The 25,156-nt window shown below is 39.4% G+C and overlaps 1 protein-coding gene across 1 annotated transcript in view; it reads left to right on the forward strand.

Annotated features, from left to right (window-relative positions):
* Positions 1-25,156, forward strand: part of RAPGEF3 (Rap guanine nucleotide exchange factor 3) — a 379,471-nt gene that overhangs the window by 242,653 nt on the left and 111,662 nt on the right. Inside the window, exons 4-8 of the mRNA XM_053708263.1 lie at positions 1,075-1,196; positions 2,540-2,717; positions 12,263-12,347; positions 13,645-13,705; positions 22,256-22,332. Of these exons, the coding sequence (XP_053564238.1) occupies positions 1,075-1,196; positions 2,540-2,717; positions 12,263-12,347; positions 13,645-13,705; positions 22,256-22,332 (523 nt within the window). The remainder of the gene's footprint in view (positions 1-1,074; positions 1,197-2,539; positions 2,718-12,262; positions 12,348-13,644; positions 13,706-22,255; positions 22,333-25,156) is intronic.

Here is a 25,156-nt window from a genome sequence, read left to right on the forward strand (position 1 = left end):
AAGCAGACAGTTTTTCGGTTTTAATTTAAATAAAAGACATGCAATATGCAGTCGAATTTGTAAAATATACACATAAATATATGAGCCTAAATTGTTAAAGTTACATAGAAACTGTGATGGCATAATCAGAATTTGTAAAATCACAATCCTAAATGCACTGTTGTATACAAAATAAAATGCAAAATAGAAAGTGCAACGTTTAAATGTAATAGCATTTAAAGGGACAGTCAACCCAAAATGGGTTCTAACTCATACATATAGACTTTCAAACGATTATTATTTTCCAATGTAGCCCAATTTTCCACAATATTTCGTTAGCATGTAAAAAGACTTACTATTTTCGTCTGTGCTGTTAAAAAATGTCTGCCTGCCCCCTCCCCTATTTCGTCACCAGTCTGTGCTCGCATTAACTTTCCTATTCTACACACGCCAATTTTCGTCAAAGGGGTACAAGCTGTGTACTGAGTGGTTACTTTCAGTTCCGGATTCAAAAGCACCCCCTTGATGAACATCGGCGCATTGCGCATGCGCAAAACGCCGGGAGCGTGTAGAATAGAAAAGTTAATGCGAGCACAGACTGGTGACGAAATAGTGGAGGGGGCAGGTGGACATTTTTAAACAGCACAGCCGAAAATAGTAAGTCTTTTTACATGCTAATGAAATATTGTGGAAAATTGGGCTACATTGGAAAATAATCGTTTGAAAGTCTATATGTATGTGTTAGAACCCATTTTGGTTTGACTGTCCCTTTAATTTGAAGTGTAAAGTAATATAAAATAGAAAGCACTAAGTGTAAATGCAGCAGAACTGTCATGTAATGCAGTGCAATATTGCACTGGACATGTCTCTCCTTCACATACAGAAATGCAGAGAACACCCCTTGGAGACGTAAAGCAAAAATCTGCCTTTTGAAAATTTTACTAGGGCTGGAGGATCATTTTAGAATATCTCACCTGAGCAGAGAGGTTTTAAATATCAGGGCCTGAGTCAGGTGTAAAGCTAAGCATAATACAGAATGACCACAAAGCCTTGCAAAGATGTGTATAAGTTTTCTTATATCTTTTTCCCATGCAGACATTGCTGTTCGGGAAAAGAGCTTGTAGACTGGTTAATCGGAATCAGCCCTGGAATCCAGTCTCGAAGCCAGGCTCTGGGTATTTGGCAGGTGCTGGTGGATGAGGGTTTTCTGGTGCATGGTAAGCAATATCATCCAAACTAGGTTTAAGTTAAAATAGGATTGTAGAACTTAATATCTTTCAAAATAAATTAATTAATAGATTAGGTGCCAGACAGGTTTTAAAGGGATAGAAAGGTCAGATTTGAAATGTGCATAAATGCATTTCAGTTTTAAACAGGAGCATTTTTGCATTATACTTTCATTAGCAAAAATGCTTCTAATAAAAGTTATTAATGCTTCAGCATTATACCCACTCATGCTATGTGTGCCTACAAGATCAGGCTTCAAAAACAGAATGCCCACTCAGAGAGGTGGCAGTGGTGTGTATTGAGTCAGTAAAGACTTAGGGCCAGATTACAAGTTGAGCGTTAAATATCACTTACGCTAAAACGATATTTGCGCTGAATTGAGTAATACCAGTGCAAGCTAATGTGCGCTGATATTACAAGTGAGGTGCAATGCGAACACGACCTCGTGTTCTCATTGCATGGAAGCATTCCGCTCATGAGAGTGCGCTTCCATAGGCTCCAATGGGAGGCTTGTTCTCATGCCGTAAGACACGACATGAGAACTAGCGCAGCGAAGGGGTTAAGTCGCACATCAATGGGTAGCAAATATAAATATATATGTATATAAGCTTTTACATATATATTTACAGGGAACACACAGTACCCATAGGCCACAATGTAAAGGCACTATTCAGTGCTGTTTTTTTCTAACACCCACCCACTTTTAACCCCTAGAAATTGTTCTGTGCATTTTTTTATAAAAGAAAATAAGATACTTAATTTGGGGGGCAATTGGGGCACTTTTAGAAAATTAACCAGAGATCTGATCTCTGGTTAATTCTCTGAGCGCTAACTGCTACCGCAAGCCCATGGTAGCAATAACCAGCTACTTGGCTGGTTATTTATCAAATGCCCGCAAACCCACATTTTACATTCCTATGTTCTTCACATAGAACAACATGCTAGCGATAGGTGTTTGGTTTCTTTTCTTCTGCGCTTTCCATTTCTATGGGGAGAATACGTTAATGTGGTCACTATAACGCAAAGTCTGGAAGTTAGTGTGCATCACGTTTCGCTCACTCAAGCAAACTTTTACTTTCAACTTGTAATACACTCACAACCTGATGCGAAGTTTATGCTCAAGTGGGAGCGCTAAATAGTGCTCCAGTTGTAATCTCTTGTTGTAAAACTAATGTCTACAATTCAAATGTCAAAATACAGACTTTTTCCTACCCTTAATGCTGGACAGGTGATTTATAAAATGCAATATGGCTTGCACTATGTTTGCACTGAATTCTGGTGCTGAGATGATTTCTGTTTAGTTAATAAAAATGACATTTATTTTTTCTTGTAGTGCGACAAGAACTGAATTTTCAAGATAAAGAGTCACAATTCTATCGATTCTTCAAGGCAGAGCTGTTTCTAGGGTCATCAATGAGTGAGCGAGATAGTGAGGACGAACTACATGAATCACTTGTTTTCTTAGCACAGCTGGGTCCAGCTGCTTTGCTGACTATGATTCTTCGCAAGCCGTGAGTTTATTACATGGGAGAGTTTATGTCTTGTTAAATAAACCAGCCCTTGTCTTGCTGTTTCCAAACTTCTCAATATTGCAGTGTAATTGCCTGCATAGCAAACAGAAGAAAGAAGAAGGTTGGCGCTTACCACTTCCAGGGATCCGTGCATTCAGGCTGCGTTCGCTTCAGCGTAGGCACATGTCCTTCGTCCGGTGATGCTTCCTGGAGCTCTGGTCCTAACGCCTCCGCTTCCGGCGTACACTTGTGACGTATATACCAAACAAAGGAGCCTGGCTAACAGAAAGGAGACTTCACAAATCTTCACCAACCTCTCGGTTCAGGGACATCCATAAAGGGAAAACACACACCGGTCAGTATACTTAAAAACAGGATCTTTATTGGAGTGGATAAAAACAAAGTAGGAGACAAGGCTCCATTAAACAGGAAAAAAGGCTACAGCGTAACTGACTGCAGACATGTTTCGCGTGTGTCTACACGCTTGTTCACTGCTCACTGTAGACACACGCGAAACATGTCTGCAGTCAGTTACGCTGTAGCCTTTTTTCCTGTTTAATGGAGCCTTGTCTCCTACTTTGTTTTTATCCACTCCAATAAAGATCCTGTTTTTAAGTATACTGACCGGTGTGTGTTTTCCCTTTATGGATGTCCCTGAACCGAGAGGTTGGTGAAGATTTGTGAAGTCTCCTTTCTGTTAGCCAGGCTCCTTTGTTTGGTATATAATTGCCTGCATAGTGTACTGGTTTGGTATCTCATTGCATGGGATCAGCTTTGAATTTAATTTAATTTTCATGATTCAGTTAAAGAATACAATAAAAAAATCAAATTTATTTCCTCTTAAAAATGCCAAAATATTAATCTAAAACTTAGATCCTTTTTATGAGAACATTCTTAGGTAGCCTCATGAGTGTGTGTGGCAGCAATGTTTTTTACAGTTATTCATATAGTTCTCAAATCAGATGCACATTCCAGAGTCTACCTAAGTATGCTGTTTCATGGTAAGAAGCTGAGTTTTAACAAAGGATGCTAAATGAAAGAAGTGAATTTATAGTTTTTTTATTTCTATGCTTTATCTGAATCATGAAAGATTCATTTTGACTTCCATGTCCTTTTAACGTTTTCCATCACCACATATACAAGTGTTGCACATTATGCCTTTAATGCTTAGAGAGTGGTCTAGAATCAATTAAACCCGTTCTGCAACATTGCAACTTGCCCCTTGTCACATGAAGCCACATCTACCTTGCAGCCGTTCAGTTCTAGCTGCATAGAATAAATTTCACTGTCAAGCATACCAGCATTACAAAAACACCTTTATGTTACAAAATAAACAAGTTAAGAGAGGGGAAAAAAATCACCCTCTTTAAAATCATTCTTATTTATGTACAAAAGAAAACTTTGAAAAAGTAAAAGTAATTGCAGAAACACCCACTTATGATACACACCGCCTGATTGGCACACTGTTATGCCGGGATAAAATCCTGCAGGGTCAAACTCCTAGCCAGGTCATGGAGCAAGCCCTGTGCGCAACATAGCACATCTATTGCAAGCCACTCCAATCCTGGAAGTGGAAGGTAACGGGCGGGGGAGCTGGCCTTTGGGGGCATGGTTGGCTGGGCTGGGAGGCGGTCTTAGCCTGTCTTCAAAAATGTCCTGTGCCAGTTTGATCTCCCAGTCCAGCCCTGATGATACACTCATAAAGATAGGTTAAGTGAGGCTCAATTAATTTCTAGCATAGTCTTGCACTTACAATGAGGTCCCTCAGAAACCTCACAAGTGTCTATGAATCACGTATCTCCAAATGTATATTGTTCTGTTGCAGTCACTATGTGTCAGCAGCTAAAGCCCTTCAAAAACCCTTAATGGACCTTTGTAAGACAAATAAAGCATATTATCCAGCCAATCTCATGTTTAAATATTTACACCTAGATTACAAGCTTTGCGCTATAGAGGGTGCGAAACAAACACAACAAAAGTTGAGTTATTTCACCCTCCATAGCCCTGCCATTACAAGTTTTAGAAAAGCCGCCTTGTGCGTGCGATATGGTGGCGATGAGCTCCATACCTCACAAAATCCAAGCGCTCTTTGATGTGATCGTGACATGGGGAGAGAGTGTTAGAAAAAAAAACTAACACCTGCGATCCCGGAATGAAAAGCTCCATAACGCAGTCTCATTGATGTCTATGGGGTAAAAAAAAGTTACGTTTAAACACCCTAACATAAACCCCACGTCTAAACACCCCTAATCTGCTGCCCCCGACATCGCTGACACCTACATAATGTTATTAAACCCTAATCTGCCACTCCCAATATCGCTGCCACTATAAAGTTACTAAACCCTATTCCCCCGCACCCCAACATCGCCCACACTATAATAAAGATATTAACCCCAATTCCACAGCTCCCCGACATTGCTGCCACTAAATAAAGTTATTAACTCCTAAACCTCTGGCCTCCCACATCACTGCCACTATTCCAATGAAACAACAGTCCACAGCACCAAATATAGTAAAACACTTTAGAAATGTATTGAGGTACAAACAAATGCAACGTTTCGGGAGCCATTCCCTTAATCATGCTATGCATGATTAAGGGAATGGCTCCCGAAACGTTGCATTTGTTTGTACCTCAATAAATTTCTAACGTTTTTTACCATATTTGGTGCTGTGGACTGTTGTTTCATTGGAATACCGGAGAGGAAAGCAGTCTCCTCTGTACCACCGGTCACCAAAGAAAATCTAATAAGGATCAAGAGTCAAGGTGCTGTTTGTGTATTGTTTAAGTGCTGACATCACTGCCACTAAATAAACCTATTAACCCCTAAACCGCCAGCCCCCCACATCACCAAAAACTAAATTAAACTATTAACCCCTAAACCTAACAACTCCCTAACTTTAAATTCAAATTACAAGATCCCTATCTTAAAATAAATAAAAACTTACCTGTGAAATTAAAAAAACCTAAGTTTAAACTATAAATTAAACTAACATTACTATTACACTAAAATTTAAATAACTATTAATTAAATAAATTATATTACACATTAAAAAACTAACACTACTAAAAAATAAAAAATACTAAATTACAAAAAATAAAAAAATACTAAAGTACAAAATATAACAGACACTAAATTACGAAAAATAACAAACAAAATTATCCAAAATAAAAACAATTACACCTAATCTAATAGCCCTATAAAAATAAAAAAGCCCCCCCAAAATAAAAAAAAACTAGCCTACAATAAACTACCTTTTGTAGGGCATTGCCCTAAAGAAATCAGCTCTTTTCCCTGAAAAAAATACAAAGACCCCTACAACAGTAAAACCCACCACCCAACCAATTCCCCAAAATAAAAAAAACCTAACTCTAAAAAAAAACCTAAGCTACCCATTGCCCTGAAAAGGGCATTTGTATGGGCACTGCCCTTAAAAGGGCATTCAGATCTTTCTCTTGCCCTGGAAAGGGCATTCAGCTCTTTTAAGAAAAGCCCAAACCCTAATCTAAAAAAAAACCCACCCAAAAACAGTTTAAAAAAACCTAACACTAACCCCCAAAGATCCACTTACAGTTTCTGAAGTCCGAACATCCAGGCGGCGAAGTCTTCATCCAGGCGGCGTCTTCTATCTTCATCCCGGCGGCGTCTTCTATCTTTATCCCGGCGGCAAGGTGCGGGCCCATCCTGAAGACATCCGGTGTGGAGCATCCTCTTCATACAGTCACTGCCGTATACTGAATCTTCAATATTGGCTGATTTGATTTTTGAAATTCAAATCGGACAACAGGATTAGAGCTACTGAAATCCTATTGGCTGATTTGAACTGCCAATAGGATTTCAGTAGCTCTTATCCTATTGGCTTATTTGAATTTCAAAAATCAAATCAGCCAATAGGAACGCAAGGGGCGTTATTTTAAAAAGGCTCCCTTGCATTGAAGATTCAGTATACAGTGTCAACCGTATGAAGAGGATACTCCGCGCCGGATGTCTTCAGGATAGACCCGCTCTGCGCCACCATGATGAAGATAGAAGACGCCACCGGGATGAAGATAGAAGATGCTGCCTGGATGAAGATAAAAGATACCGTCTGGATGAAGATAGAAGATGCCGTCTGGATGTCCGGACTTCAGAAACTTTAAGTGGATCGTCGGGGGTTAGTTTTAGGTTTTTTTACACTTTTTTTGGCTGAGTTTTTTCTTTAGATTAGGGTCTGGGCTTTTTCTTAAAAGAGCTGAATGGCCTTTTCAGGGCAAAAATAAGAGCTGAAAAAGAATTACGTTATAAACGTTCCTTCGATGAAGAAGGATTAGGACATAAGAAAGGAACCACAATTTCTTGATTGAAGTTGTGAATGAAACAACCTTAGGAAAAAAAACTAACTTGGTTCGTAGAACAGCCTTATCAGCATTGGAAAGGCAGATAAGTAGGGACGCATTGCAAGGCAGCAATCACAGATACTCTGTGCGCAGAAGGGATAGCCAGTAGAAAATTTACCTTCCAAGACAACAATTTATTGTCTACTTCATGCATATGCTCCAACGGAGCCCGAAGCAAATCTTTAAGAACAAGATTTAAACTTCAAAGAGGAGCATTAGATCTAAACTCAGGTCTGATCCTAGCAGAGCCTTAACAAAAGACTGCACATCTGGAGGCTCAGCGAACCTCTTGTGCAGTAACACAGACAGAGCTGAAAACTGTCCCCTTAGGGGACTTGCAGAAAAGCCCTTCTCCATTTCATTCTGGAGAACAGAATATGCAGTTCCTCCACAACTTATGATAGATGTGACGAGCAACCAACTTACAAGCTCGAATGAGAGTAAAAATAATTCTCTCGGAAAATTTTTCTATTGGGTAAGACTAAGCGGTCAATCTCCACGCAGTCAGCCTTAGAGAATCTAGACATTGATGAACAACGAGACCTTGGTCAACAGATCCCTGCGACAATGTAACTTCCACGGAGGAGATGATAAAATACCCACTAGATCCGCAAACCATATACTTCGAGGCCAAGCTGAGCAATCAGAATCAATGATGCCTGCTTGATTCAAGACACTACACTAGGAAGTAGTGGTAAAGGCCTGAAAGATAAATTAGAACCCCCAAGGCACCGCTAATGCATCTGTTAGCTCAGCCTGAGGATCCCTGTACCTCGACCCATATTTGGGTAGCTTGGTATTGAGACTTCATAAGATCCTCCTCTTGTAAATCTCCGCAAACAACCGGGATGGAGAGACAATTCCCCCGGATGAAAGGATTGTCTGCTGAGAAAAAACGCTTCCTAGTTGTCCACACCCGGAATGTCAGCGAACAAACATGGGTCTCAGTCCACTACAGAATTCAAGATACTTCCCTCAGAACTTGGGAGCTTCTCATTCCCCCATGATGATAGATGTAAGCCACAGAGGTTATATTGTCTTATTCAAATTTGATAAACTGGGACAAACCCAGCATAGGCCAAGCCTTCAGAGCATTGTATATTGCCTGAAGATCCAAAATGAGATTGGGAGGGAGCTTTCCTCCTGAGTCCAAAGGCCCTGTGCCTCCCTGGCACCCCAAACAGCTCCCCATCCTGACAGACTCGCAACCATAGTCACAATTACCCAGGATGGTCTTAAGACAAACGTCCCTCAGGACAAGTGATCCGGACAAAAATACCAAGAGAGTGGTTCTCTCAATCGGATGTCCAGAGAAATCTGTTGAGACAGATCCGATGATCGCCATTCCACTGCTTCAGCATGCGCAGTTGCAACAGTCTGAGGTGAAACCTGGCAAAGGAATGATTTCCATGCTGGACACCATGAGACCAATAACCTCCATACACCGAGCCCCAGATGGCCTCAAGGAGGTCTGAAAAGCAAGACATGTTGAAGCTAGCTTGCAATGTCTCTGGTCCGTTAGAATATTCCCATTCTAATATAGTACCCATGATTCTATCCTGGTACTTGATACAAGAGAACTCTCTCTATTTATCTTCCCTCCATGGGATCGAAGAAGACAGAGGAGAGATTCCAAATCGTCCACTCTTTGAAAAATGTCTTGGAGCCATAGCTAGACCAAATGTAAGTGCAATAAACTGGAAGTGCTGAAGGGAGCATCCTTCAGATCTATCGTGGTCATGAACTGCCCTTCTCGAACGAGGGGAAGAATGGACCTATTGTCTCCATCTTAAACGAGGGGACATTTAAAAACTTGTTTAAACACTTTAGGTCCAGAATTGGACGGAAAGTTCCCTCCTTCTTCGGGACCATGAAAAGGTTTGAATAGTATCCCAATCCTCTCCTGCGATAGGCACCGGGACAATAACTCCTAAGAGGACAGATCCTGTATGCACCCCAGAAAGGCTCTCCTCCTTTCTGGTCAGGAAGACAGGAGAGAGAGAGGAGGAATCTGCCCTGGATGGCTAAGACTTAAAACCTATCTTGTAACCCTGAGCTATGACCTCCTGGACCCATGGATCCTGAACATGCCTGGACCAAGTGACTGAAAAGAGCGACAGACTGCCCCCTACATGATCCAGGACCGGGGACTACCCATTCATGCTGACTTTGACTCGACCGGCGTCTTGCTCTGCTTGGATTTATTCCAGGATTGAGCCGGCTTCCAAGAGCTCTTGTTTCGCTCTGGCCTAGCAAGGACTGCTGACATGGGCTTTATCATAGCAAAAAGAATTAAAATTGTCCCTTAGACTAGTTCATATTCTCTTGCGGTAGGAGGGCACCCTTGCCCCCTGAGACCATGGAGATAATTGAGTCCAGGCCTGGACCAAACCAAATCATTTCCTGAAAGGAGAGGGAAAGAAGTCTAGACTTAGAAGTTGTATCCGCAGACTATGACTTCAGCCAGAGCTCGATGGGCCTGAACAGAAAAAGCTGAAGCCACAGCATTCAGACGAATAATCTGCATATTAGCATCACAGATAAAAGAATTAGCAACCTCAAGGCCTTAATTCTTTCCTGAAGAACGTCGAGGGGACCCTCCACCTCGATTAAATCCCATAAAGAGTCCCACCAATAGGTAACTGCTCCAGCAACCGCGGCAACAGCCTCCCCCGGTTGAAAAACAAATATCCCGTATGTTGAAACATCTTCTTAACAGAGTTTCCATGTTTTATCCATGGGCTCCTAAAACGAAGAGCTATCCTCAAGCGGCATAGTAGTACATTTAGCAAGGGCAAATATAGCGCCATCCCTTTTAGGGACGGAACCTCAGAACTCCATAGAGATTCCAGGACCGGAAACAATTTGTTAAAAGGAGAAGAGGGGAAAAAGGAATCCAATCCTGTCCCATTCATTCCTAATAATGTTCTTCATTTAACAGGAGCAGGGAAGGATAAGGTACCACCCTGTCCTCAAACTCTATCCAATTTAGGAATCAAAGGTTCATCAGGCAGTTTGACCTCTGGAACTTCAGAATTCGCAAAAACTTACTTTAGAAGAAAGCGCATATTCCTAAAACTAAAATCTGTTTCCTCCGCAGCCGGAGGTTTAGAGGCAGCAGACTCCGACCCAGAATGTTCATACTCTGAAGTCTCAGAAAGAACTTTATCCTCGGATAACCGTATCAGTTAAATCCAATACATTATCTGATGTACTCTTGGAAGGAGTGCAATATGTAACCTTTTGCTTGCGCTTGGCAGGGCGAGGTAAAGCATTAAAGGCCGCAGACATCGCCATCTGAACTGTGCAGTAACGTCTGGTGAAAAAAAGGCCCCCTCCAGATGAAGGATCAGCAATGCTATGGGAAACTGCATGTGTAGAGAGAGAAGAATGTAGGGTATGCACCTCACTGGACGACAACTCCTCAGAGGTGGACGGCTCAGTGGTGTAAAACATGTTTGATATTATCACATTATTAAGGCATATAGAACATAATTGAGAGGGCAGATCTAAGGCTTCCTCACAAAATAAACAGGAATTACTCTTTAAGAATACAGGGAGTACCCTCTAAAGTAACAGAATCCTTTGTCGCTAGCGCAATAAGCTGAGAACTATAGAAAATAAAACAATTTTATTTTATTCACCAAAACGGCACTCTTATACCCCAATGGCTGGGGCATTCGCCACCTCCTATGACCCAGACAGTACATAGATTTATGACTCCTTTCTGATAAACACCTGGTCAGGAAAAAGGGAATGAAAACTGTGCAATGCAGGACCGTCTCTGCTATGAGAAAAAGCATGCCAAACTTGCAAGCTGCACAGCTCTCAAAGTAAAAGTGAAACCTGTTTATTCCATAACAGCCTATGAGCCCATAACATCTCACACATAAAAGCAGCATAAAATCAAATAAACATATAATATTATTCCCCACTGTTCAATAATCCCCCTCAGGAGATATTAACCCTTGATTCTATACAGATAAACGGAGTCACACTGTGACCCTGTCTTCTTGCGTTATTATAAATGTATAAAAAATGAAACGATTTTACCAGAATCTAAGCTGTGGAACAGTAACATGGTCCTTCAAGTGTGACAGATAGTAACGTCGCTTCTGACATGGACTTGAGAGAAGAAAGCAGGCAGTGAAACTTGTCAACGCTGATTGCTTATGGAGCTGTTTAAATGAGTTGGGATGGTTTCGCAGAAAGACTCTCCCTGCATCTCCAGACTCTAACTTTCATCTATGCTCTCACTGAGAGGCTGACAGGACTATGTAAAACTCCAGTCCCATCTCGAAGAGTACTACCCTCCATAAGAGACTACTCCGAAATCTTTTGACACTTCTCTGCCAACCTCCTGTGATGAAAGGCAAAGAATGACTGGGGTTATGAGGAAGTGGGAGAGGTATTTAAGCCTTTGACTGGGGTTTCTTTGCCTCCTCCTGGTGGCCAGGTTCAGTATTCCCACAAGCAAGGAATGCAACTGTGGGCTCTTTTTATATTAAGAAGGAAAACGTCATTTTTCTGAGTTCGGGATTGACGTTCAGTTACAGGCTAAAATGCTTGCGATATAGCTATACCAACACGACTCGTAATGGCTGCGTTACTGTTTTAATGCTGAAAACATTTTTTTAGCGTTAAAACATGAACGCAAAACTTGTAATCTAGGTGTTAGTAAATAATTACTGCATACTTTTTATGTAACCTAGATCATTGTTAATGTTAGCAATAACAGTATGTTAATACCTGTATTTGTTTATGGCTACTACTTAAAGTATACATACTTGAGGCCTTCCTGGATGTGGAGGTTAAAGAGCTCATGGACAGTGGCCCACCAGCATTTTATGGATATCGCTGTGCTGGAATGGGAATAGTCATGGGTAGGGCTGGGGAGCACCATAGCCATGACTGGATGGACCGTGGTTGTGGCTAAGGCAGTACCTTAAACCTGAGATGCTGAGAGACTACGGGCAGGAAGCAGGCCAGACCTCCCAACCTGTGACAATCCCACAGGATGTACGACAGTGATCTGAAAAGCTAATCTATATAAGACACCAATAATTTATATTGTGCATTATACTGTTTTAATATTCTGATATTTTTCATAAAATTGAATGGCTTTGTTTTCAAGCATGTAAAATACATTGTTTTTTCCAATTATTTTCAGTCCTTATCAGAGAACTGAAGAGGAACTGGAAGTGATATTTGAAGAATTGCTACATATTAAAGCAGTGTCCCATCTATCCAACTCGGTCAGTATCTCTTATAAATATACTGTAGTGAAATAAAGGCTTAAAGGGACAGTCTAGTCAAAATTAAACTTTCATGATTCGGATAGGGCATGCGATTTTAAACAACTTTCCAATTCACTTTTATCATCAGATTTGCTTTGTTGTCTTGGTATTCTTTCTTGAAAGCAAAACCTAGGTAGGCTCATATGCTCATTTCTAAGCCCTTGAAGGCCACCTCTTATCTCAAAGCATTTGACAGTTTTTCACAGCTGGAAGGTGTTAGTTTATGTTTGCCATATAGATAACATTTATGTTATGCCAATAGAGTTTCTTATGAGGGCACTGATTGGCTAAAATGCAAGTCTGTCAAAACAACTGAAATAAGGGGGCAGTCTGCAGAGGCTTAGATACAAGGTAATGACAGAGGTATAAAGTATATTAATATAACCACGTTGGTTATGTAAAACTGGGGAATGGGTAATAAAGGCATTATCTATATTTTTAATCAATAACAATTCTGGAGCAGACTGTCCCTTTAAAATACTGCAGTAGCTAATGTCTATTTAAATATAAATGTTTTAAATAGGTCAAAACATAATGCTTTTTCAAGAAATAGTGAAGAATCCACGTTTCCCAAACTGAATTCCTTCCAGACACCAGTAATTAGAGAAATGCATTCATTTACATATGAATGCAAAAACACAAGTCATTTTTCCATAATTGTTTTATTCATCCATAATCAATAAACAGACCTTTAAAAAATGTATAGGAATAGACTGCACACCAGAGAAAAATTAGTTTATTTGTGAATTTAAAATTGTTACTAAAAACCAGGAAAGGCTTTTCTGCTGTATATAATTCCATTTTACACAATTCTTCAATAAGGATTTAGCAATGTCCTTGTCGGTTGATTGTGGCTCCGCTCACTTCTTTTCTTGACCAGTTCTGACACCATTACAAAAAGTAGTTTAGTTTTGTCCTGCTGCTGGCATTTGCAGTAGCACTAGCTTCAGTTGCTCCTCTGTTACCTTAAATATGTTTTCCATAGGAAATAGGAAACAAAAGGACTTTTAATAAAAAACACAATTCAGAATAATTATCTTAATGAATATCAGGAAATAAAATAAAAAAATGTTTGTGTCAAATATTTGTCTAAAACTAGTTTTTTTTTACCCTTGCATATGAGAGCCAATATTTAAAATGTATGTTCTTTTGTGGGGATATGTGAAAGCTCATAAATGTGTCTGATAACATTTTAACAATCATAACATAGAGAATTTATTTTCAATTTGAAAAACAGATTTTTATGTGTTTTCAGGTAAAGAGAGAATTGGCTTCTGTTCTGGTATTTGAATCCCATGCTAAAGCAGGAACAGTATGTAAGTAACAGAATATTTTTCAAAATATTTTTTTGGGAAATAATTTTAGTTGTTTAGTGTTTTTTTTTTAACATGTTTAAATAATGATCTTTCATTAGCACTAGACGTTGTGCATTCGGTTTCATCACAAATTCCAATTCGTGATGAAACACAGATATTTTTTTTTTTTCACGAAACGAAAATTCTGAACAAATGTACCAAGTTTAAAAAAACAACAAAAAAATAGTTTCTTTTAAATTACCTTGTGATTAAAATACATATCAATAGCAAAGGAACATTTACATTTGTTTAACGAAAATAAATGTAAATGTTTCACGTATATTCAGTAATGCCGAATAATACAGCAGCTAAATATTTAAAAAACAAATTTTTCGGAATATTCTGTCCAAACGATTCGGCTGCACCACATTTTTTGCACATGTTTAATAAACACAAAATATTTTTTTGTTAGTTCAAATCTATTTAGGGCCCTTTTAAGTCTTTACTGTACTACTGTCTTCTACACTTTGTTGGTAAACAAAAAAGGACTTATGAAAAATGTGTAGCATTACCTATGGATAACAGAATTAACTGAAGCTTGTATTGTTAATCAATAGGAAAGAGATACAATCCCTATCATGCATTAGATACTTTGTACATATTGAGTATTGAGGATACATGTTATTATCCTAGATTTAGGGGGCGATTTATCAAGCTGAGGCGGACAGGGACGCATATATGTGCCCCTGTCTGCCGCAGCTCGCCTCTGGCGGTCTGAATTCTCCTGAAGGAATTCAGCATTGCACAATCCCACCAACTGCCTGCACAATGCCAATCATGCGTGGGCAAGAGCTGTCAATCTCCCCGGTCGGAAAAGACCGGGTAGCTTGAATTTCGCCAAACAAGAGGTGGCGAAAAAGTTAGCAAAGCTGCTTGTTAAATACGGCGTGCAGGTTCTCGTGTGAGAATCTGCAGCTGTAGGGGCTCAAAGGCTGGTGAAAGGCTTTGATAACTCGACCTATTAATAAACTTGCCACAATGTCCCAAATCAAAAATGTAAAAATTTCAAAAAGATTTGTACCCGCCCCTTTTCACAACAGTGAACTGCAAGTCCATTATATTTATGGAGCTGCATTAATGAGCATCACAAAAATACCGTTAAAATCAGACAAAACAAATTAAAACAGAAAAAAATATTGTCTATAATATAGTCTGCTCTAAATTATGCACAAAGGAAACTTGAAAACAGTTAAAGAGAAATACAAAGATACAGCCTTGTCAGCTTTCAAACAGTGATACACAACTGCAAGTCGAGATACTTTACAGGTGCAATATAGTTTTTATAAACTCTGCATGATGGGCTGAGGTATAGGTGAAAATTCAGATAACACCACTAAAAAGCTCTGGAAACGCTCAGGGCCACGTTTTGTTCTATTCAGTCAGACTACTTTACCATAACAAATATAAATGAGAATATTTTAAAATTGCAAACATTTATATAAACCATTTTACAGGTTTAATTCCTAAGTGTTGTGGTTGTATTATTGTTTTAATGTTGCTAGCCATTCTCGTTTGATTTGAGAGATACCATGTATTGGTAATAATTAAAGTTTATTTTGACGTTAGTGTCCCTTTAAAGAGGATTATATTTCTCCAACATAGGTGTGTCCGGTCCACGGCGTCATCCTTACTTGTGGGATATTCTCTTCCCCAACAGGAAATGGCAAAGAGCCCAGCAAAGCTGGTCACATGATCCCTCCTAGGCTCCGCCTTCCCCAGTCATTCTCTTTGCCGTTGTACAGGCAACATCTCCACGGAGATGGCTTAGAGTTTTTTGGTGTTTAAATGTAGTTTTTATTCTTCAATCAAGAGTTTGTTATTTTAAAATAGTGCTGGTATGTACTATTTACTCTGAAACAGGAAAGAGATGAAGATTTCTGTTTGTAAGAGGAAAATGATTTTAGCAACCGTTACTAAAATCGATGGCTGTTTCCACACAGGACTGTTGAGAGGAATTAACTTCAGTTGGGGGAAACAGTGAGCAGACTTTTGCTGCTTGAGGTATGACACATTTCTAACAAGACTCGGTAATGCTGGAAGCTGTCATTTTCCCTATGGGAACCAGTAAGCCATTTTCTTAAGTTTAAGTAAAAGAATAAAGGGCTTCATTAGGGCTTAAAAAACTGGTAGACATTTTTCTGGGCTAAAACGATTACTTTACTAAGTATATTTGGCAGATTATTACTTTTAATAGTTGTTAAATCTTGGGGATTGTTTTAATAAAAACGGCAGGCACTGTATTGGACACCTTTTTCACTGGGGGCCTTTTCTAGTCATAGACAGAGCCTCATTTTCGCGCCTCTAATGCGCAGTTGTTTTTGGAAAGCATGGCATGCAGATGCATGTGTGAGGAGCTAAGAACCACTGAAAAAGCTTATAGAAGGCATCATTTGGTATCGTATTCCCCTCTGGGCTTGGTTGGGTCTCAGCAAAGCAGATACCTGGGACTGTATAGGGGTTAAATGTAAAAACGGCTCCGGTTCCGTTATTTTAAGGGTTAAAGCTTTCAAATTTGGTGTGCAATACTTTTAAGGCTTTAAGTTACTGTGGTGAAATTTGAACAATTCCTTCATACTTTTTCACATATTCAGTAATAAAGTGTGTTCAGTTTGAAATTTAAAGGGACAGTAACGGTTTTATTGTAAAACGTTTTTTGTGCTTTGTTGACAAGTTTAAGCCTGTTTAACATGTCTGAACCATCAGATAACGATGTTCTATATGTATGAAAGCCAATGTGTCTCCCCATTTAAATATATGTGATATATTTGTGTCATAATGTCCAAACAAAGTAGGGATAATAATGCCATAGATATGATATTGCCCAAGATGATTCCTCTAATGAGGGGAGTAAGCATGGTACTGCATCATCCCCTTCTGTGTCTACACCAGTTTTGCCCACACAAGAGGCCCCTAGTACATCTAGTGCGCCAATACTTATTACCATACAACAATTAATGGCTGTAATGGATAATTCTATTGCATGCATTTTTTCCAAAATGCCTACTTATCAGAGAAAGCGTGATTGCTCTGTTTTAAACACTGAAGAGCAAGAGGACGCTGATGATATCTGTTCTGACATACCCTCACACCTATCTGAAGGGGCCAGGAGGGAGGTTTTGTCTGAGGGAGAAATTTCAGATTCAGGGAAAATTTCTCAACAAGCAGAACCTGATATTGTAACTTTTAAATTTAAATTTCAACATCTCCACGCACTACTTAAGGAGGTATTATCTACTCTGGATGATTGTGACAATTTGGTCATTCCAGAGAAATTAGGTAAGATGGATGCCCCCCGATGTTTTTCCTATACCCAAGCGGGTGGCGGACATAGTAAATAAGGAGTGGGAAAGGCCCGGCATACCTTTTGTCCTCCCCCTATATTTAAGAAATTAGTTCCTATAGTCGACCCCAGAAAGGACTTATAGCATACAGTCCCCAAGGTCGAGGGGGCGGTTTCTACTCTAAACAAACGCACTTCTATTCCTATAGAAGATAGTTGTGCTTTCAAGATCCTATGGATTAAAGGTTAGAGGGTTTGCTTAAAAAGATGTTTGTTCAGCAAGGTTACCTTCTACAACCAATTTCATGCATTGTTCCTGTCACTACAGCTGCGTGTTTCTGGTTCGAAGAACTAGAAAAGTCGCTCAATAAAGAATCTTCGTACGAGGAGGTTTTGGACAGAGTTCAAGCTCTTAAATTGGCTAACTCTTTTTTATTTTAGATGCCGCTTTGCAATTAGCTAGATTAGCGGCGAATAATTCAGGGTTTGCTATCGTGGCGCGCAGAGCGCTTTTGCTTAACATCCCTTTCAAGGGTAAAACACTGTTTGGCCCTGACTTGACAGAGATTATTTCAGACATCACTGGGGGAAAGGGCCACGCCCTTCCTCTGGATAGGTCTTTTAAGGCTAAAAAGAAGCCAAATTTTCGTCCCTTTCGCAGAAACGGACCAGCCTCAAATTCTACACCCTCTAAGCAAGAGGGTAATACTTCTCAAACCAAGCCAGCCTGGAGGCCGATGCAAGGCTGGAACAAGGGTAAGCAGGCCAAGTCACCTGCCACTGCTACCAAAACAGCATGAAGTGTTGGCCCCCGATCTGGGAAGGATCTGGTGGGGGGCAGACTTTCTCTCTTTGCTCAGGCTGGGGCAAGAGATGTTCAGGATCCTTGGGCGCTAGAAATAGTTTCTCAAGGTTATCTCCTGGAATTCAGGGAACTACCCCCAAGGGGAAGGTTCCACGGGTCTCAATTATCTTCGAACAGACATTCTTACACTGTGTAGAAGACCTGTTAAGCATGGGAGTGATTCATCCTGTTCCATTAGGAGAACTAGGGATGGGTTTTTACTCCAACCTGTTCATAATTCCCAAAAAAGAGGGAACATTCAGACCTATTTTAGATCTCAAGATTCTAAACAAGTTTCTAAGGGTTTCATCATTCAAAATGGAAACCATTCGAACGATCCTTCCTACCATCCAGGAAGGCCAATTCATGACCACGGTGGACTTAAAGGATGCGTACCTACGTATTCCTATCCACAAGGAACATTTTCGGTTCCTAAGGTTCGCCTTTCTGGACAAGCATTACCTGTGGCACTTCCATTCGGATTAGCCACTGCTCCAAGGATTTTCACAAGGGTACTAGGGTCCCTTCTAGCGGTGCTAAGACCAAGGGGCATTGCAGTAGTACCTTACTTGGACGACATCCTGATTCAAGTGTCGTCTCTGTCAAAAGCAAGGGCTCATACGGACATTGTCCTAGCCTTTCTCAGATCTCACAGGTGGAAAGTGAACATAGAAAAAAGTTCTCTGTCCCCGTCAACAAGAGTTCCCTTCTTGGGAACAATAATAGTTTCCTTAGAAATGAAGGTTTTTCTGACAGAGGCCAGAAAATCAAAACTTCTAAGCTCTTGTCAGGTACTTCATTCTGTTCTTCTTCCTTCCATAGCGCAGTCCATGGAAGTAATAGGTTTGATGGTTGCGGCAATGGACATAGTTCCTTTTGCACGAATTCATCTAAGACCATTGCACCTGTGCATGCTCAGACAGTGGAATGGGGATTATACAGACTTGTCTCCGACGATACAAGTAGATCAAATAACCAGAGATTCACTCCATTGGTGGCTGACCCTGGACAACCTGTCACAGGGAATGAGCTTCCGCAGACCAGAGTAGGTCATTGTCACGACCGACGCCAGTCTGGTGGGCTGGGGCGCGGTCTGGGAACCCCTGAAAACTCAGGGTCTATGGTTTCGGGAAGACTCTCTTCTCCCGATAAACATAATGGAACTGAGAGCGATATTCAATGCTCTCAAGGCTTGGCCTCGACTAGCAAAGGCCAAATTCATAAGGTTTCAATCAGACATCATGACGACTGTTACATATATCAACCATCAGGGGGTAACAAGGAGTTCCCTGGCGATGGAGGAGCATCCGGGGGAGTGGGAACTCCATCTGGAAATCTTTGCCCAAATAACTCAATTATGGGGCATTCCAGACATGGTTCTGATGGCCTCTCGTCAGAACTTCATGGTCCCTTGTTACGGGTCCAAATCCAGGGATCCCAAGGCGACTCTATTGGATACAATAGTAGCACCTTGGATCTTCAACCTAGCTTATGTATTCCCACCGTTTCCTCTCATTCCCATTCCCTGGTAGCCAGGATCAATCTGGAGAGGGCTTCGTGACCTTGATAGTTCCTGTGTGGCCACGCAGGACTTGGTATGCAGACCTGGTGAATGTGTCATCGGCTCCACCATGGAAGCTACCTTTGAGACAGGACTTTCTTATTCAGGGTCCATTCGAACATCCGAATCTGGTTTTCCTCCAACTGACTGCTTGGAGTTTGAACGCTTGATTTTATCAAAGCGTGGGTTTTCAGATTCTGTAATAGATACTCTTATTCAGGCTAGAAAGCCTGTAACTAGAAAAATTTACCATAATATATGGAAAAAATATATCTGTTGGTGTGAATCTAAAGGATTCCCATGGAACAAGATAAAAATTCCTAAGATTCTTTCCTTTCTACAAGAAGGTTTGGAGAAAGGATTTTCTGCGAGTTCTCTGAAGGGACAGATCTCTGCTTTATCTGTTTTACTTCACAAAAGGCTGGCAGCTGTGCCAGACGTTTAAGCGTTTGTTCAGGCTCTGGTTTGAATCAAGCCTGTTTACAGACCTTTGACTCTTCCCTGGAGTCTTAATCTAGTTCTTTCAGTTCTTCAAGGGGTTCCGTTTGAACCCTTACATTCCGTAGATATTAAGTTATTATCTTGGAAAGTTTTGTTTTAGGTTGCAATTTCTTCCGCTAGAAGAGTTTCTGAGTTATCTGCTCTGCAGTGTTCTCCGCCCTATCTGGTCCATGCAGATAAGGTGGTTTTACGTACTGAGCCTGGTTTTCTTCCGAAGGTTGTTTCCAACAAAAATATTAACCAGGAGATAGTTGTACCTTCTTTGTGTCCGAATCCAGTTTCATAGAAGGAACGTTTGTTACACAATTTGGATGTTGTCCGTGCTCTAAAATTCTATTTAGATGCTACAAAGGATTTCAGACAAACATCTTCCTTGTTTGTTGTTTATTCTGGTAAAAGGAGAGGTCAAAAAGCAACTTCTACCTCTCTATCTTTTTGGCTTAAAAGCATCATCAGATTGGCTTATGAGACTGCCGGACGGCAGCCTCCTGAAAGAATCACAGCTCATTCCACTAGGGCCGTGGCTTCCACATGGGCCTTTAAGAACGAGGCTTCTGTTGATCAGATATGTAAGGCAGCGACTTGGTCTTCACTGCACACTTTTACCAACTTTTACAAATTTGATACTTTTGCTTCTTCTGAGGCTATTTTTGGGAGAAAGGTTTTGCAAACCGTGGTGCCTTCCATCTAGGTGACCTGATTTGCTCCCTCCCATCATCCGTGTCCTAAAGCTTTGGTATTGGTTCCCACAAGTAAGGATGACGCCGTGGACCGGACACACCTATGTTGGAGAAAACAGAATTTATGTTTACCTGATAAATTACTTTCTCCAACGGTGTGTCCGGTCCACGGCCCGCCCTGGTTTTTTAATTAGGTCTGATGATTTATTTTCTTTAACTACAGTCACCACGGTATCATATGATTTCTCCTATGCAAATATTCCTCCTTTACGTCGGTCGAATGACTGGGGAAGGCGGAGCCTAGGAGGGATCATGTGACCAGCTTTGCTGGGCTCTTTGCCATTTCCTGTTGGGGAAGAGAATATCCCACAAGTAAGGATGACGCCGTGGACCGGACACACCGTTGGAGAAAGTAATTTATCAGGTAAACATAAATTCTGTTTTTACACATTTGTTTAAGTCCAAATTATTTTCTACTTTACATATTCCTATGATAATATGTGATGTTATTTTATACACATCAATTTAAGTCATACAGGCCCATTTATCAAGCTCCGTACAGAGCTTGAAGGGCCGTGTTGCTGGCGAGTCTTCAGACTCGCCAGAAACACAACTTATGAAGCAACGGTCACAAAGACCGCTGCTCCATAACCCTGTCTGCCTGCTCTGAGCAGGCGGACAGGAATCTCCGGGAATCAACCCGATCGAATACGATCGGGTTGATTGACACCTCCCTGCTGGCGGCCGATTGTGAGCTGCTGGTGCAATGTTAAATGCGGAGAGCGTATTGCTCTCCGCATTTAGCGAGGTCTTGCGGAGCTGATCCGCAGTGTCGGATCAGGTCCGCAAGCCCTTTGATAAATGGGCCTGCAAATGTTTTCTGCTCCTCATTGCCAGCTTAGACAGAACTCTCACACTGTAATTAAAAAGCAAACAAAAAAAAGTTAAATACACACTTTATTACTATTTTTTAGCTGAGGATTGTGAGAACTTTTCTGGTCTCCTGGCCTTTCACTTTAACTGTTAGAGCTCTGTCAAACATTCCATTAGCAAGTGACTATGTGTTTGGTCAAAACAGTAGTATTGTCATTCTAAATATGCAATGTTCTTGAATTAAAAGATTCCAGCAATGGTAGGGAATTGAGTAATTTGATACATAATAGATACAAAAATATTAATTTGAATGTTTCTATTTAGAATATTGCATTATTTAATTATTACATTTAAAGAGAGCTTTAGAAATAATATTACAAATATATATATTCAAATTTTCAGAATTCAAATATAGCATAATTTGAATACTACATTTAAAGAAAGCATTAGAAATACTATTACATAAAACAAATGTTAGAATGTTGTGCAAACATTCAAAATATCGAAACGAACGAAGGTGTTAAAACTCGTTTCAATTTTCAAATGTTCAAAACATTCGCACATTCCTTTTTATAAGATTATATTTTACACATCTATGTAAGTCCAAATGTTTTCTACTGTACAGTTTTGTTAAAATATTCCTATGATAATATATGATATTATATTCACTGTTTATAAAAATGTATCATATTAGTTAGGAAAATATAACGCATCATAATGTGAAAAGATTGTAAGTCTCATGTTATTGACTTTTCCTTTTCTTTTTTTTCAGTGTTTAGTCAAGGTGATAAAGGCACATCCTGGTATATAATATGGAAAGGCTCTGTGAATGTGGTCACCCATGGGAAGGTACATTTTTTAGATTTATGTACTGTGAAGTATAAGAATAAATAAAATGAGTGGGAACTAAGTTATACTTATAGCCCTGTGAAACATGGGTAATATCTACACAAAATATATGCATGTGCACCTGGTTATGATAGTTTTTTATTTTAAAATATGTTTTTATTTAGTTAGTTTAAATAAAACATAAAAGTTCAAAACAGAAAATGCTCTAATGTGTTAGAGCATTTTATTATTGCATTTACCTTTGTGTTTAATGCATAGTTAAAGGGACACAAAAATAAAAATTAAACTTATATTATTCAGACAATGCAATTAAAGACCTTTTTTTTAATTTCACTCCTGTTATCCCATTTACATTGTGTTCTTTGTATCCTTTATTGAAACAGCATATGTGCATATCTTCAGCAGCAACAATGCACTACTGGAAGCTAGCTGGTGATTGGTGGCTGCATATATTTGTTTCTTGTCATTGATTCACCAGATGTGTTCAGCTAGCTACCAGTAGTGCAAGTAATGCTCTGGAGATGACATTAACTATGTGTTTATTCCCGTTGCAGGGGTTACACATATAGTTATATATGTTCAACAATAGTGGAATAATAAAAGATTCTAACATATTAGATTATTTTAAAATCAACAGACCTTAGCAAACTTGATGTTGGAATTTGCTGCTTAGCATGTAGATCACCAGCGCTACTGTTGCTGCTGACATTGACACTGCTCGTTCTTTGCTTAGCCATGATTAACTTGTATTCCTGTCAATGAAATCTTTGTGCTATGAGGTCTGTGGTATATTTTTCCTTTATCTCTGTGCCACAAAGTGATTTAATATGAGGTTCACTTGCTCTTTCCTGTGTCAAAGTTGTCCCACACAGGGCACTGATGTCTTCTACCAATCATAATTAAAATAATGATGTAGCAGGACTATCAGTTTAACCTTACTTGCTCATGCGCCATCTACAGGTCAGATATATTATTAGACTGAAATCACTGCAACAATACTCATGATAAAGTTTGGAATAGAAAGAAAATCAATATTTTTCCCTGTAATTATAGTTGTTTTTTTATCAGTTAGTTATGGCCATTTCTAGTGTTGTTTAATTTTTTCCTTTACATACTTTTTCATTTTAATTTATAAAATATTTGTTTTCCAATAATTTTTGTTTTAGCTACTATAAACCTGACACACACACATATATATATATATATATATATATATATATATATACACACATACACACACGCAGACATACACACACACATATATATATATATATATATATATATATATATATATATACACTGTATGTATATATATATATATATATATATATATATACACATACACATACACGCACACATATATATATACATATATATACACTGTATGTATATATATATATATATATATATATATATATATATACACATACACACACGCAGACATACAATCACACACATATATATATATATATATATATATATATATATATATATATATATACACTGTATGTATATATATATATATATATATATATATATATATATATATATACACACTGTATGTATATATATATATATATATATATATATATATATATATATATACACATACACACACGCAGACATACACTCACATATATATATATATATATATATAAAGCAAACTCCTGTGTAGGAATGCACACCATATATTTAGTAGCAGCTGCCAGGGTGCAATGTCAAAACAGTATGTACTATGCAAAAAAGGCAGCACTCACTGGTCATTTGTAAGTAAAATTTAGCTTTTAATAATACAAAAAGTTAAAATCTTGGGAAAAACATGACGTTTCGATGCCTTACTGGCATCTTTTTCAAATGTCCCAAAAGGTAAATCCAAAGTGGTCACACCAGCTATGTGGTGTTCCCCATGAGAGCATAAAACTACTGGCTGAATGTGTTATATTTATACAAGTCATAGCCGACATCGAGGCTGTGTTCAGCTGTGGATAATCACTTGCAAATCTGATCAGCTGGTTCCGTTCCCACCCACAAGCTGTATACTTCATTGCGCTGTTAGTTGAGCAACTGCATGGCTAATTTGCATATGTGGGAGTGATCTGCACCGGAGTAGTGTCCAATGATCTTGCGATGTTTTCAGGCGTCATCATACACGCCCACTTGTCTCTGCTTTGAGCGAAACTTCCCTAAACAAAGGGATATTAGCCTGTGACTTATGAACTGCTTCTGGCACAACAATGCCGTATGTTTCACACAGGTTGGTGAGGGGTCACCTTTGTCAATCATATATATATCAATATATATACACACACACACACATATATAGGGAGAGCAGAATTATTAGGCAAATGAGTATTTTGACCACATCATCCTCTTTATGCATGTTGTCTTACTCTAAGCTGTATAGGCTCGAAAGCCTACTACCAATTAAGCATATTAGGTGATGTGCATCTCTGTAATGAGAAGGGGTGTGGTCTAATGACATCAACACCCTATATCAGGTGTGCATAATTATTAGGCAACTTCCTTTCCTTTGGCAAAATGGGTCAAAAGAAGGACTTGACAGGCTCAGAAAAGTCAAAAATAGTGAGATATCTTGCAGAGGGATGCAGCACTCATAAAATTGCAAAGCTTCTGAAGCGTGATCATCGAACAATCAAGCGTTTCATTCAAAATAGTCAACAGGGTCGCAAGAAGCGTGTGGAAAAACCAAGGCGCAAAATAACTACCCATGAACTGAGAAAAGTCAAGAGTGCAGCTGCCAAGATGCCACTTGCCACCAGTTTGGCCATATTTCAGAGCTGCAACATCACTGGAGTGCCCAAAA

The sequence above is a fragment of the Bombina bombina genome, chromosome 3 (genome assembly GCF_027579735.1).
Source record: "Bombina bombina isolate aBomBom1 chromosome 3, aBomBom1.pri, whole genome shotgun sequence".
In the NCBI taxonomy this organism is placed as follows: Eukaryota; Metazoa; Chordata; class Amphibia; order Anura; family Bombinatoridae; genus Bombina; species Bombina bombina.